The sequence below is a fragment of the Pungitius pungitius genome, chromosome 4 (assembly GCF_949316345.1).
Source record: "Pungitius pungitius chromosome 4, fPunPun2.1, whole genome shotgun sequence".
In the NCBI taxonomy this organism is placed as follows: Eukaryota; Metazoa; Chordata; class Actinopteri; order Perciformes; family Gasterosteidae; genus Pungitius; species Pungitius pungitius.
Window position 1 is genome coordinate 8,485,174 of NC_084903.1, and position 15,304 is coordinate 8,500,477.

General features: G+C 45.8%; 2 protein-coding genes across 2 annotated transcripts; one reads left to right on the plus strand and one right to left on the minus strand.

Moving 5' to 3' along the window:
• The first annotated feature begins 1,419 nt into the window (after nucleotides 1–1,419).
• On the plus strand, nucleotides 1,420–11,674 carry tmem39a (transmembrane protein 39A). Its single transcript, XM_037483744.2, has 9 exons — nucleotides 1,420–1,743; nucleotides 6,739–6,952; nucleotides 7,071–7,293; nucleotides 7,617–7,700; nucleotides 7,781–7,938; nucleotides 8,053–8,410; nucleotides 8,513–8,700; nucleotides 8,815–8,935; nucleotides 9,382–11,674. Exons 2-9 carry the CDS (start codon nucleotides 6,840–6,842, stop codon nucleotides 9,619–9,621), a joined length of 1,485 nt encoding a protein of 494 aa, XP_037339641.2. The 5' UTR covers nucleotides 1,420–1,743; nucleotides 6,739–6,839; the 3' UTR covers nucleotides 9,622–11,674.
• Nucleotides 11,675–12,182: 508 nt separating this feature from the next.
• Nucleotides 12,183–14,574, minus strand: LOC119225930 (serine protease 23-like). Its single transcript, XM_037483753.2, has 2 exons — nucleotides 14,293–14,574; nucleotides 12,183–13,385 (listed from the first exon to the last, which is right to left on the minus strand). Exons 1-2 carry the CDS (start codon nucleotides 14,301–14,303, stop codon nucleotides 12,221–12,223), a joined length of 1,176 nt encoding a protein of 391 aa, XP_037339650.2. The 5' UTR covers nucleotides 14,304–14,574; the 3' UTR covers nucleotides 12,183–12,220.
• Nucleotides 14,575–15,304: the final 730 nt, after the last annotated feature.

Consider the following 15,304-nt stretch of genomic DNA (forward strand, 5'->3'; position numbering starts at 1 on the left):
GGGATGGGCATCTCCGACAGCGAGGAGGAGATGGAGGAGGGGGGCGTGGGCTTTAAGTTCCCCCAGCTGAAGAGGAAAACGAGGGGCAGTAGAGGAGGCTCTCAGGCAAAGAGGTGGGGGGGGTCGAGCAAAGGGGAGGCGGGAGGCGGGGAGTCCGAGTCTCTTTGGGGTGGGGCTCTGCCATCAGTGTCTCCTCAGGTGGGACGGTCTCCAGCAGGTACGGGGTGGGGCAGGTGAAGGAGTTCCTGCTGGACACCAAGAATGAGAGGGGAGTGAGGCTGGAGGACTACTTCTCTGACCTGGACAAGTTTGCTCACTCCACCAGACATTTGAAGCAAAAGAAGGGCGCTGGAGACTTCACCCAGCAGGAGGTCTTCAGGCTGAGGAAGCTCCTCCTCAGACTCAAACGGGAAGGGGTGAGCACTACCAGGACCAAGTGAGGCGTCCAGCTGAAGAGGATCCTGAGCGGGGCGGCCCACTGACAGAGAAAGAGATGCTGGAGGAGTCCAGAACTGATTACCCGAGATACATTTTCAAAATCAAAACAAAAATCTCTCTCCCTTTCTTTCTCTGTCTTGCCCCCTCGTTCTTACTCACTCATTAACTCTCTTGGTTTGTCTCTGTCCATCTTTCTCTCTCTTTTTCCTGCTTGTTCTTATCCTCTTCTCATTAGCTCTCTCTCCCCCAATCCCCCAATTTCAAAATAAAAGCTCCATGCAGGGAATTCATACTGTTATGTTTGTGATGAAGCCTATCAATTGAGTTAGTTCTTAGTTTGAAGGACAAACATTCTGTCTCTTAAATCCCCCCTCCCTCAACCCATCCCGTCATTTTCAAATTATGACCCTCAATTGTAAAGCTCAGAATGAAGCTGTTTTGTTGAAATAAGTCGAATTACATTTACATGTCAATTAGCTGACGCTTTTATCCAAAGCGACTTACAATAAGTGCATCTCAACCATATGGATACAAACTCAAAAGAACAAGAAACAAAGTGCAATGTCATTAAATAAGCCGATTTTCAACTTGCTGTAGATAAGAGCCATTATAAGTACAATTAAAGTGCTACAATTTCAATTATCAAATACTAGCATTATATTGCTATTACTACTGCACCTACTACTAATATTATTAAAAATACTACTATTATTGTTTTTTCAGCATTTAAAAAAAATAATAATTTCTTCTGCCACTTCTGTATGTTCAGCATTTTTTCAGCATTGAGTATTCCAATGCATTTTCTGAAGGAAATGCTTTTTTTTAGTTAAATAATAATAAACTTTGGATTTGGATAGTCAGAAATATGATGGTCAAAAATACATTGATGAGAGTTATTAACAATCAACACAGGCGTCAATGCAAACTAAAAGCAGCACACTGCACTGACTGCAGGACGGCAGCTCGCTTTATTAACTGCGACTGTGCAGTCGCGTCGCTCGTTGATGACGTTGCAGAGAGCGGAGGTTCGGGTTTGCCACGTCGGTCTCTGTGAAACGCATTTTATACTGTTGCTTCCGAAGCCCGCGGCTAACTTTTAAAGCCGTTTAGTGCGTGTTTAACCCGGAGAGAAAGCTCCCGTTCCGCATCACCGGTGCCGACGTAACTCGTCGCCTCACCAGCGCAGCCGGGAACATTGAAGCTGGGAAGGGGAGAGAAAATGCTCGCCGCGGTCTGGACTCGTCCGCCTGGAAGCCACACAACTGACTGATGCATCCTCGTTCACTTCACCCCGCCGTGTGTTGTGTGAGTAAAGATGGCTTTACGGAGATTACGACAAAGACACAAAAAAACTATGTCGCTTTAAATGTGCAAGCTAGCCGCTCGCTGCAGGCCACCACAGTTCCGTGTGAACGTCGTTGTTAAAAGTGTGCCCACAAGTTTCGGCCGTGAGCACAAACGAGACGGCTGCCTGCTCTTCCTTTGGAGCATGTGCACGCAAGTCTCTTGCTGACAAAGCGCTCGCAGACTCGACGTTTAAAAAAATAATTTCTCCCGCTTCTTGTCACCTTTTCAACCGTGCCGGAGGAAGTATTCAGATAGTTTGTATTATTCTGCCTATTCTGTGAAAGTACCCCTTTAAGTATGAGCCCTGCATTCAACCCGTACTTGAATGTTGGTATTAATGCTGCAGATGTTTCAGGTCATCTAAACTACATTCTGATTGGGCGTTTAATCGACGTGATGCGTCCTGTTCGATAATACCGTAATATGTTTGTCAGGTCAAACAAATAATGCTGTCACAAAAAGGCCTGTTTGCAGCTTTGTGAACATTCATTTCACAGCTGTTGCAAGAGGCTATTGGTTTATAATTTATTCAGCATAAGAAGTGGGATGACTTCACAGGTACCCGATTTGTAGATGAAGTGGAGGTGTACCAGAAACTGGAAATACGTAAAAGTAAATAACTACACCTCTCATTTTGTATACAAATCGGGTGCTACACTAGTTGAGTGAAAGTTATTGGGTTCCATTCCACCATTTTTTCAACATCTTTTTAAAAGGACTTTCGTTTAAGGGGAAATTAGACACGTTTTGCATTTCCACAAAATTGCAAAGTACCATCCTGCAACCCCCCTCTGTAGTTCTTTTCTTTACTTCGTAGTTCCTGTTTTCACTTTTGACCCCAGCTTGCAATGCATTTTTGTGAGTTAACGGCTGCTTCCTGTTGAAGATTCATCTTTTATATATCGAAGTTGCGCTGTGGACACAGCGTGCCGTTATCCTCCCCATCGTGTTTTTAAATGGGTATAAAAGAAATGTTGACACACACACACTTGGAGGCTAGATGCTATCTGGCTGTGGTTGGTGTTTTGGTCCAAGGAAGCTATCAGTGACCATCAACGTTTCATGTTTTTGTATTGATGCATTTTCAAACCTGATTGTCAACAGTGGAGAGTATTGGACAAGTCATCAAGCCAGTGACGGGCTGAAGGTGTTTCTGGTGCTGGAACTGAACCTTATCTGCAGCTGTGAGGACGTAGACCACGCATTGTCTCTGAGGCTTCATTAAAGGGTTCAGTGCCTCTGCTGCATGAAGGGTAGTCAACTGGAGGTCAGGAGGATCAAATTTCCTCCCAGTATTTGGTCAGCCCTGGACAGATGACCAAGCTCTCTAACCAGGTTAAATTGAGTAGCATCTCAACCATAGTTATTGTCAATTTTCTAATTCAACTGGATTAAGATATAAATGTAAATAATTCAATAACAAATAAATAATCTTTTCTTATTTAAACTACCATACTGGCTGGCTATAACAAATTAATAAATTGCACAACAGAACATTGTTTGGAAAAGCTATTTAAATTGCCTTGCAGCTTTAACTTCAGTTCACTCAGGTGTGAAGGGGTTTCACCCTAAAAAATCCACCATTTATTTTCTAAAAGGAGAAAGCTGCATGTCACGGTTTTATATGTAACCACTTGTTTTGTGTCTCTCTGTTTACATTATTGTTTGACCATTTTGATAATAACATTTTATCTTTTAACTAACTCTTGGAAACAAAGCTGGTAAAGAAGCAATAAATAGTTCCTAACTTTCTTCATTCGGACTTTTTACATGTTTTGAAAATTAAAATTCTCTGCAAAGTAAGCGCTAAATGTTTTATGACAAATGACTGTTGTAACAGGAAAGAGTCCAGATGTAAGACAAAAAAAGACATTGTTCCTGCCGGCCTACTAGCAAACCTGAAATAGAGGCGGCCCATTACTGATGCATAAATAAGGTGAGCTAACTGAAATATAGGACGTGTTTGGGCTAGCGGCTCAATAAGTGGACAAAGGAGTGTTCCAAGAATCACAAAAACATTGCATGCAGTAGTCCACCTTCTCTTCACCTTTCTCTTTTGATGCTCCCTCACGTGTGTATGCACGCGCATGCACACTAAATGGTGCTTCACAGGAGAGCTCCGGAGTTCATGAATCTACCATCCATTGTTGATGTCATTCTTTACACAGTGGAAATATTCTGTGTGAAGTGTCTGCTGGTGTAGCTTAAATCCCTCAAGAGATAACACACTGGGGCTGCATCCACACAACTACATTTCAGATTAAAACATTTGGCTTTAAAACAAAGACCCTTCAGCATCCTTTGCACAAAGACGGCCGTCTTAGCAAGGCTGCCTGAAAACAAATATCCCATAACTATTCACGTAGATGCTGCTGGTGTAATCAGGAAGTGGTTTAGTAGGACGGTTGCTTGGTTACAGTAAATTTGATGAAATATTTAAGTATTATTTAATGATCCAACTGTGTGCTTGATGCAGTTGAAAAGGGGTGGAAACTTTCCATGGGAAGGTACCATTCGCCAGCATTACCACATTTTGAGGGAAAGCATATAACAGGGAACTTGAAATGTATCTGAGAACAAGACTATGCGAGCCTCGCTCAGCTGGACCCTGAGGGCAGCTGGTTGGGAACATTGTCTGCCCGAAACGTAAAACACTGTGATGTTTGAATGTCTTTGACATTACCGAGCATCTTGATCACCTTCAATGACATGTTTATTTGTATGCAGTAGGCTAGCTTGTTAGCAGCAGTGAGAGTAGTGTGTGTGTAGTAGTGTGTGTGTGTGTTCACACTAAAGTACACCATCACCTCAATTATTCGCGTCTGTTGGGCTGCATCAAATAGCGGGAGTTGGGCAACTGTTCATAAAAACAAATGTTGCTGTAAAAACAAAATAGTTACTGAAAATACCCCCAAATTTTCAGTTTAATCCCATAAATTCCTGTTAATTCCCACGGAAAGTTTCGAACTTTGAACATTCTCAAAGTTTTGAGATCTTAAATCTCTATATACCCAAACAGACTTTTTATTGAAGACCACAAAAATCCCATTTTCTCGATTACGGGTCAGTAATTCGTTTGCTTTGGTTGTTGTTCTTTCCTCACTCGTATCTCTGCTGGAGGCGGACGTTCCTGTCATGCTTGAGCACATTAACCCATTTGTTTGTTAGTGGACTTAATTGTTTTGCACAAGAAAATAAGCATCATTTCTTTTGAGGGCCTGTAGCATTTTTGGGAAGTGAATCCTAAAAGGAAACGCCAAGTGCTCTGAGTCAGGTTCCATGCAGTCCTTTGCCAAAGGATTAAAGTGATGCACCAAACCGTCTACAGTTAACCACACCTTCAAGAACTTCTGTAGAAACAGATTCCATTGCTGGAGATGTTTGATGGAGCTCTTTTGAATTCAACTGAAGATTTAATATTATATTTTGAGTGTCAGGGTAACATGCAAAGCCGTTCAACAAAGCACACCTTCTAAATCAGTGGTTCTCAACTGCTCTGGCTCCGGGACCCACCATCACCCCTTAATGACAAGCCGCGACCCAAATTGATCGGTCAACGGGGGGAGGGGGGGGGGGTGCTAGCGGTTTTCTTTGCGCCGCCAGTCTTATCCTGTTCTAATTGCCACACTTGACTGAAAACATGGACGGACGTGCCGGCAAAAAAAACGACACACGCACACATGAACACATTAGAAAAAGTCCCTTCAAAAGGAGGTGTACGTAGTAAAGTATTGACAGCCTTTACAAAAATCCCAAATGCATTCACTTATCGGTAATACAGGGACATAAAAAAATATCCTGTTTTGGGCAGCCGTGCACTAAGCTAAATTAACCACAGAAGGCTCACGTCGGGGCGAGTGGCTCACGCAGTGCGTGTGCTCGGTGTTTCCTGGGGAAAACCCTGCCAGGTCTCAGAGGGCTAAACAGAACTACGCTGACAGTTTGACACGACTTCACGTCAGAGCCAAACTGACAGATGATTCAATATTGACCTCTGAGACTTCCATGGAAGAGTAAACATAAATGTGTTGGTGTGATTCCCAGGACGGCCCGTTGCAACTACTAATGGATTCTTCCAGAAAATAATGGTTTTTGGACCACTTTATGACATTGTTGTAATGCCAGTATACCCTTTTTTAAACCAGCAATGAATCTTTCAAATTCTTGAAGCTATTCAGACATCATAATTGGAACGTGAAAACAAAATAAAATGCGCTAAATACCAGATAAGTCTACTCAACTAACTAAAACTGCTTTGTTCAATTGCCAAATCTTAAGCTGGTGAGACCCGAGCTGTCCAAAGTGTTTGTGACATTGTCGTGATACAAACACAATATCAAGGTCATGACCACAGGACGATAAGTCATTGTGTATTTATTGGGACCTGCCTATTCGCATGCTGAAGTTGGGAGTTTTGTCTTTTTCAAGGACACTTTCTTCTACTTGTAATTCAACAGTTGTACAGATTTGTTGGTCTCTGTTATGGTAGGATGGCTTTTATTTTTTCAGTCAGAAGTCTTGGTCTGTGGTCTGTTTGTTGCCCGAAAACTAAACGTCTTGCACAAATTAAACATTACAGACAAGCACGCTCAACACATCAGATTTTAAAGACGTGTGGAAGAACACAATATTCACACGAAGCTCAGTAGAAACATGGCTTTCCGTCCCCGTCATGTGGCTGATCATAACAAGCCAGTTTGCTAAGAAGCTGGTTGGTAAAAACACTTGATGGAGAAACCAGCAAGGAAACCGTCCTCTAATTTCTCCCCCAGAAACAATTGAAGTACTCTTTATGTATTACTAATTTTGTTTTGTTAAGTGAACCCCTCAGGCCACATTGGTACTTTAATCTGACTCCATGGTGGCGTAAATGATGATTAGGCCTCAGGTTTGTGGTCTGAGGTTTACTTTTCCTGTTTTGACGCGGTCTTGTCTTTGCTTACTCCCTCGCAGTGGCCTTGTTGTACATGGTGGCACGTTAAGGAGAAGGGGAGGAGTCCCGGCAGCAGTTGGTCGCCCGGCGGCATCCGTGGTTGCCGCGGTAACTGGCGAACATGCCAGGAGGTCGCAGGGGCCCCAGCAGACAGCAGCTAAGTCGCTCTGCTCTGCCGTCCCTGCAGACTCTGGTTGGAGGCAACGTGGGCAATGGAACAGGCCTCAGGAACAGGTGAGCACCGGCACAGCCTCACGCATCTTCCTACGCTCATGGTTTGATGCGTAAGCGGGTACAGCTGTCATGACGGGTCCCAAGCATCGTCCGCATTCATGTGTGCGTGTCCTCTCAGGAGCAGTAACGTGGTGGGTCTGTCCGCGCCCCCTCTCTCGTCCCTCATCACTCCGGAGCCGGTGCGTCACTCGAGGATCCCAAAGCTCCCGTTGGACAGCGGCCTGCTGTTTGAATTCCTGCTCTTCCTGTATTTGCTCGTGGCCTTGTTTGTCCAGTACATGAACATCTACAGGACGGTGTGGTGGTATCCGTACAGCCACCCCGCTGCCTCCACCTCGCTGGTAAGAACACCTTTAACAAAGGAAAAAAAAAAACCTGATGCCCGAACTCTTCCTTAATGTTTGAACAAATGTTTTTTCATTTAGAGAATTGAGTGAGATTGAAATCTGCAGTAAAGACGCTGCAGAGTTCGACAAGATTGGTTGTGTTCTTTTACTTTCTTTTTGTAATCGGAAGCCATTTTTGTGTGGTTTAGACATTGGTTACTTGCTGATAACTACTTTTTTTCTTTCTTTTTGGTGTATTTTTATAGTGAAGGTTACGGTCTAATTTATGTACAATTTAAAAATTGATATATGATGGTAGCTTCTCTCTATTTGAGCAGAACTTTCATCTAATGGACTACCACCTGGCTACCTTCATCACTGTCATGTTGGCCAGGAGGCTCGTTTGGACCATTGTTTCAGAGGTAAGTGGATCCATTTTAGAGCACATCCGCCCTGTGGGAGTCAAACCCCACTGAGGTGCGACTGACTCTGTCTCGTCCAGGTGTCCCAAAGCGGTGGCGGCGGGTCGCTGCTCCGCTACGTGGTTCTGATCGCTGCTCGGCTCAGCTTGCTGACCATGTGCGGCTGGGTTCTCTGCTGGACACTGGTCAACCTCTGCAAGAACCACTCCGTGCTCAACCTCCTCTTCCTGGGATACCCGTGAGTGTTTGTTTTAGTTTCCACATCCAACGGCTCCACTACTCATCCTGCCATCATTTGAATCTAACCCCGCTGCCCTGTCCTCTTTGGCTCGCCGTCGTCCTTCTCTGCCAGGTTCGGTGTGTACGTCCCGCTATGCTGTTTCCATCAGGAGGGAGGGAAAAGCCAACCGGCGGCGGCCGACGGCGATTACGCCGTCGACCAGCAGCAGTCCGACCTCGCGGAGAGCCCCTTCTTTCGACCGCGTGACTTTCTCTTCCTGCTGCGAGAGAACCTCAGAGAGCAGTTTTCCAGCCCGCCGCACATGCCAACGCACACCTGCCCGCCGCACACACACTCGCACGCGCCGGAGTTGATCCGAGCAGAGGTGGAGGAGCTGAAGAGCGACTTCAACCGGCGAATAAAGGAGGTGCTGTTCAACTCGTTATTCAGCGCCTACTACGTGGCCTTCCTGCCGCTCTGCTTCGTTAAGGTTGGTACCCGTTTACCTGGGTGAGCGTTGATGCCTTCTAGTGCGGAGTTTGTCCCATTGCTACCCTTCATGCTGCCTCATACCTGCGGTTTACACCAACAGAGCACCCAGTACTATGATATGCGCTGGTCATGTGAGCATCTGATCATGGTGTGGATCAATGCGTTCGTCATGCTGATGAGTCAGCTGCTGCCCCCGAGCTACTGCGACCTGCTCCATCGCTCGGCTGCCCACCTGGGCCGCTGGCAGAAACTGGAGCACGGCTCGTACAGCAACGCACCTCAGCATGTGTGAGTGGTGCTTTGTGCACACAGTTCCACACAGTCACGCACATGCTGGTTACAAAATGACTGGTGCCAATAGTTAATGGTTGTTTGCTGTGGTGGTGATGATTTGTGTTGCAGGTGGTCAGAAAGTACCGTATGGCCTCAGGGGGTGCTGGTGCGACACAGTCGATCTCTGTATAAAGCCATCGGACCGTATAATGTCGCTCTGCCCTCTGATGTTTCCCACGCAAGGTTTTATGTAAGTAAATATTTTGTGACTTGTGGTCTTTTGACCAATGGAAGCTACGTTTGGCACAGAAAAATTAGTTTACACGTGCACCAACGGCTACGGAGTCGCCACATGTGTTTGGTCAGCTTTGGCTTTAAAAGAAAAAAAATGTATGAGGGGCCGTTGAGGCCACCAGCTGACATGTTTAAGTAGCTCATCAGAGCGATGTGTCAAAGTAGAAAAAAGAGCAAATCGGGAAAACCTAACCACATAATCATGGAAGGTGAATAACCAGATTGAAAAAGCTTGACCTAATATGCTCTGCACCAAGTCAAAGCTTTCTGACTTGACACCTCTGCTATGATTCCTGTATTCTATCATATTTCAGAAGTGCTCATTTTATAGTGTCCCTCCCTTCATGTTAAAAGTCTTCTCTCTGGTCTTTTCTGATCCTGTCCTGTCTCTTGGTCTTTCAGTTCCTGTTCCACAAGCCATTGCGGATCCTGAACCTGCTGATCTGGATCGAGTCCAGCGTGGTTTTGTACCAGTTGTACTCTCTGCTGCGCTCTGAGCGCTGGAATCACACTTTGTCTCTGGGCCTTATCCTCTTCTGCAACTATTATGTCCTTTTTAAACTGCTCCGAGACCGCATTGTGCTGGGCAAAGCCTACTCCTACCCTCTGTCATCCGGCAGTCTGGGGCTCAAGTCGCAGTAAAGGCTCTGCACGGCGAGACCTCAACCACGAACTCGGGACGCAGAGGAGACGGCGGTCTGCTGAAAGGTTGACTAGTGCTGCCTCCTGGAGGACAAGGGACGGACTGTGAACTCGCAATCGTGTTTTGATACGGTTCTATTTTTATTGCAATGTTTATATATACCTATTTAAAGAATATTTTTATTTTGTATACGATTTTCGAGTTACGCCGGGCATTATCACACTGAGGACATGAGCTTGTTGTTGCCAGGCGACAGGGAAGTCAGGGAATGCGAAGAGGTGACTCTCACCAAAGATATTTTAGGTGCAGGTGGCCAATCACAGAAGGGACTTGGCCTCTGAGAGTAAACTTGGGTTCAGTGGAGATGTGCCTGAGATCATGGATGCCGGTTGGGCTTCGCCCCCGAGGCTTTTCTAAGACCACTAACAACTGGTGCAGCTTTTTGGGGTGGCAGGCCTGCGCATCTTAAGCGCGTTTTCACTGGGGACTTTCAAAGCAGAAGTTTGACATTTTGGGAAATAAGCTTATTGGCTCTCATGGGAGAGAAATACGAGGCCACAGCAGAGGGGCTTAATGTCTGCACAAAGATTAGGAGTGACGAGCGTGCTGTTTTTGTCAAATGGCAAAACATCTGCCTACCAGCCACTCTAAAACGACAAATTGATGTTACTCTTGGATTTTTGTTTGAATTTAGTGTTTGAGTTGTTCTCCCCGAGTCACTTTTATTGCTGTGTTTCTGCTCTGTAACTTGCTTGTTTCACATGTGTTGGCTATCCGGAGGGTAGTTGAAGCAGCAGGTTGTACAAACTTGCACCCGGGTCTCGACTAGTGAGAGGGGACTGAGATACTAGTGGCATCAACAGTGTCTTCTAACATCTGAGGACTGGGACAGGGACGCATTACTTGGGGCAGTATTGAAGATTGCGGTCAGATGACTGTTCAGCATCCACGTGGCAATCAATAGAAAAAAAGAGCGATATTACCGGTTGTGAATTGCAGGCTTTTAGTCAAGTTTCAAGTTGACTGAGGAGGGGGGGAAAATCATTTGAGATGTCAATGTGTGAACATCTGGGTCATCGCTGCTCTTCTGCTTATCAGAAGAAGTGTGAGGATTCTCTTGATTAGACATGAGGGTCATTCATACGCACATTCTGCTTTGTCTGCAAACTCTGCCCCTTAAATCAGCTCTGGTACTTCTCTTGTTTCTGATCATTTTCCAAATGAATGTAGCAAATTGTTTAACTGAATGTTGCTGTTCACCTGAACTGGCATGTGTTTTTTTTTTTTTTTTTTTTTTAAGTTGATAGCGTGGAGTCGGCACCATCACAGGTTTTTATTTTTTATTTGTTGTGGAGGTACTTTTATGTCACCTTGAATTCACCATTATCACGATGACACCAAAAGATGATATTTTGTGTTCACTTATAAGCCTGCTTTAATATCAGGTCTTACTTGATTGTTGAGACGCATTCAACCTGCCTTCTCTGTTGTGGTAAAACCCAAATGTTCACAGCTGGCAAAGAGGAAAAAGATTTGAGAAGCTTTGAGGTTCATCTTTTGAGCACTTTGCCCCTCTAGCGTACAGGTGTTAATTAAAATGGATTCTGATGTCTGTGTTTTGAAATTGGGTCACAAACTGTCTTATTTTATATGTGCCATATCCCAGGATGCATCTTCAGACTTAGGGTTTGACCTGTTGAATGTGTCATTGCTGGAGAAGTCGTCAAAGCTGGTCCTCATATTTCAGCTTTTACACGGTTCAGTTTACCCACAGCATTTATAAACATACCCTTTGTCATCCAGAATAAAACAAATGGTGTTCAAACAGTTTGTTTGTGTAATATGTTGTCTGAGCAGACAAATGGTGAATCTGTGACATAAGTTTCATAATTTATTGTATAGATTTCATTAAATTTTTGTTCGATTTCAGTAAAAAGCGCTCGGGAAGACCCGCTATGCCAAATGCTCGACACCTGTAGTGTTTTTTCTTTTCCACCAGATGGAGCTAAGCACCAAAGCACAACACTCACAAAACGTGCTGTAACCTGCTGTCATTTAATATCATTCAGTCAGGAGATACATTGTTAGCAACTTGTTAGCACCTTTGGTAGCTGACTGGTACATTCAAACACACAAAAACAAACATTTCAGTAGGAAAACATCAATAGTATCAACAGTTTGAAATCTTTAGTATTAGCACAGAGGAAAGGCTTGAATACATAGTGAAGAAGGGTTCCCTAGTCTGAGGGCCTGCTGTTCAGTCCACATTCTAGATCGGAGGGTCTCGCAGATAACTTTTGTTATCCGACTGCAGAGAAATCTGCTCCTGTTCTTCAAAACCACGTGGCCGCAATGTTTCCCCAGTTAACATAAACGTGATTAGTGTTTTCATGTTTATAGAAATGAGTCTTTCAGGTATTTATTTGCATTATTTAGTGTATGACTTATATTGGCACGTGGGAGGAGAGGGAGAGAATCTAACTTAAAGGAATGGGTTCACATCGATGTTACGTCAGTGCTACAAACAATGGTGGTTTCTCCCCCCCCCCCCCCCCCCCCCCCAGGGAAGGAAGCAGTGGCCCCCGTGGTTTTGACCCCTCACCCCTCCCGGCAGTTCACAAAGTTTCCTTTTATCCAGTAGCAGATCTGCGCGTACTTGAGAGGCGTGATTCTCACTGCCACGTTAAATTCCCGAGAGGCGCCTTGTCGTTCCACCCACTGATGCCCAGAAAACACGCCGATCACCTTCCGCTCCCAGCGCCGGCCGTCCCACATCCGGGCGTAGATTCCTGACCCGCTGGCCCCGGGCTGAGCGTCACAGTGCTGGTACAGCAGGTCCGACGTCTCCTCACCGGCCCGACAGAAGCGGTACACCAGCTTGCCGGGGCGGTCGTTGTCGAATCCTGAGAAGTGGACCCGTCGCCCGGGCAGCCTCTGAGCCGGGGGGCTGACTCCCAGCCTCATGTGGCGCCGTTTGTGGCTTTTCTTGAGCTCCAGCAAAGCGTAGTCGTAATCCATCCCGATGTCGTTGGCATTTCCCTTAATCCATCCTTTGGGCACGTGGGTGCGCCGGGCTCTGATCCACTGGAATTTCATCTTGTCGTCGGTTGGCGGGTCATAAGGACCGGGGCCCCCTTCGACATGGTTGGTGTAGTTGGTGGACGAAGCCCGTGTGTCCCGTTGCTTGGTTTTGAGAAACCCAACCCGGAGCCTCTGCGCGCCTTTCACATAGTTTTTACCATCGTGAACGCAATGTGCCGCTGTGAGGACGTGACGGTCCCCCACCAATGTACCAGAGCACCCAGTGGAAAGCTTGACAGCCACCGAAAATGGATATTTCAACAGGAAGTCCTGACCGGCGATGCTAAAGCGACCATCGTGGCCGAAGATCTGACGCTTCCGCCTGACGCGCCCGGCCTTCCCAGGCGGCGGTGCGGAGTAGGCCGGGCTGGTGTCTGGACTGGGGTCGTAGCCATAGATGCCAATGGCGGTCTCGGTGAGTTGACCGTCAGAGTGGAGTGTCTCATAGGCCAGCAGACGCCGCAGGTCCCAGTAGCTCGGCCGAGGGGCCTTCTTGTGGCATTCTGGGTCACAGGGGGAGTCGACATCCAGGCGGGCCGGAGATAGGAAGTGAGGCACCGATCGGGCCTCGGTCTGCTGTGCGAGGACCACAGGGACTCGTTGGAGAACCCACTGGGGCCGGGAGGAGGAGGAGGAGGAGAAAACGGGGGCCACAAGGAGAAGAAATAGGAGGGGGGTGAACCTGTGGACGGACAGGAGGACTGATCAGGTGAACTTCTGCGCTAAATACCCTTTTCACTGACTGACTCAAAATCAAAGAAATTGAATTATCTTTTAAATCGTGACCGGATGTCTGGGCCGATTTAGCATTAGAAACATTCGTTCATGGATATCTAAGTGCAACCGTGGGAGTTGAGGAGAAGCATTTTTTGATGGTGGAATTTGGCAGCTGTAGAATTCAGCTGTTTTTAATGCTGCAAAAATGACATCCAGGGCAAAGATCATGCCTTAGGATATGATGAAACATTCTTAAGGTGGCCTGGGGATTGGACCAAAGCCTGCAAGAGAGCCTGAATGACATTTTATTGGAATGGATATAGACTGTAAGAGCCATTATGCTCTCTTTTTGACTGTTGTAGTTCCACTGGAGAACACTGGGTGGAGTATGGGTTTAAGGTGTGTATATAGATAATCAGAGAGCAAGGGAATAGGGGTGTTGGGGAAGCAAACAGTTTTTGACCGTGAGGATCAAGGGTGAGGATCAAGAGTCATGGTGCATCAGAACTATGGATTGTAACATGTTTGAGCATCAGAACTGAGCAAAAAATAAAGAAGATAAAATGCAGTAGTGGACTGGAACTGGATTCATTTGGAACCACGCGTCAGATAGCCCTACAAAACACCTCTACTAGTGACAAGATGGTAAATTGTCGCTACATAGACTTTAGGTAAATGGGTCAGAGGTGATTCGAGACTTTGTGTGATATGAGATGGATAGATAGCCTTTGTGCAACTATAATGGTTAACCTTAATACAAATCATGCATTGCATAAGAAACTCATAACGAAGTTTGGTACCCCTGCATTGCTACAATGGGGAAATTTAGTTAAGTATTATGACACAAGTTCACTGTGCATATAGCGACTTACCGGGAGCGCATCGTTGGACTTCTGCAGGTGAGCCGGTGGATGGACACTGGAACCGCAAACCCGGGACAGGCGGAGCCCGCGAAGGGAGATCAACTATAGAAGAAGGGGAAAAAAGAGACGTCTCGACGCTTCTTTCAGCAACTGACCACTTGATTTGCTCCGCGTGGAGTTTTCCAGAAGCAGCAGCCGGGTCCGTGGAGGAGCAGCTGGATCATCGTGCGCGGCGGCAGGAGGCGTTCTGCGGCGCGTCCGCGCGCACTGTGTCACATCTGCCGGCGAGGATGTGCAGCGTGACTATGTCCGACCCCGACATGGTCATGTGACAAATCCCATCACTGCCCCTGGGCTCGAAGTTAAGGATTAAAAAAAGAGTCTGGTTGGGTTGTCAGATTTCTTGGTGTTTTACTTCCTGATTGGTACTAATTTATTTATAAATGTTGGCAGTAATAAACACTCTATTTACTCTAGCCTATAAAGTGTTAATGAATGGATTTCGTTTCAGGAGATCAGCAGGAGCTTTGATAAGTTAAGCGTTCCGTTTGATAATCATTAATTCATCACAAAAATGCTCAAAGTGCCTTGCCGAGGATTACCACTTCACAACTTGGCCCCTCTAAATATGACCTTTTAAAAGTTTTTATTCAGTCATTAGTTTTGTTGTAATAGCCATAAACTATCAAAACCTTTTACAAAAGCTCTTTATTAAGTGTTTTCAAAAATAAGTGTTTAAATAATAGAGTACTATATGCTACATTTAGTTTCATTCTTGTATTATTTTAGTTTTCGGGTAGGAATAAGACAAACCTAAGGGGCTGCTCAGAGTCTACAGCGCGTTGATGCTTTGTTATTGACAGGCCAAAACATCTGGACAGAGGCTTTACAGAGAGGAAGAGAGGATCATGTAAAAGGAACTTATGGTTTGGGTTACAGAGACAAATTGAGACGTTCATATGACCTGCTTGTCAACTGGATCAGATTCCCCCTCCCTCTCTTTCTACAGATGCCTTCAAAC

Bases quoted from the DNA above. Each gene is read 5' to 3' on its own strand.
- tmem39a (XM_037483744.2), top strand. From the start codon at position 6,840: ATGCCAGGAGGTCGCAGGGGCCCCAGCAGACAGCAGCTAAGTCGCTCT. The intron at 6,953-7,070 runs GTGAGCACCGGC...GTGTCCTCTCAG, and splicing joins GGAACAGGCCTCAGGAACAG to GAGCAGTAACGTGGTGGGTC. The intron at 7,294-7,616 runs GTAAGAACACCT...CTATTTGAGCAG, and splicing joins CCGCTGCCTCCACCTCGCTG to AACTTTCATCTAATGGACTA.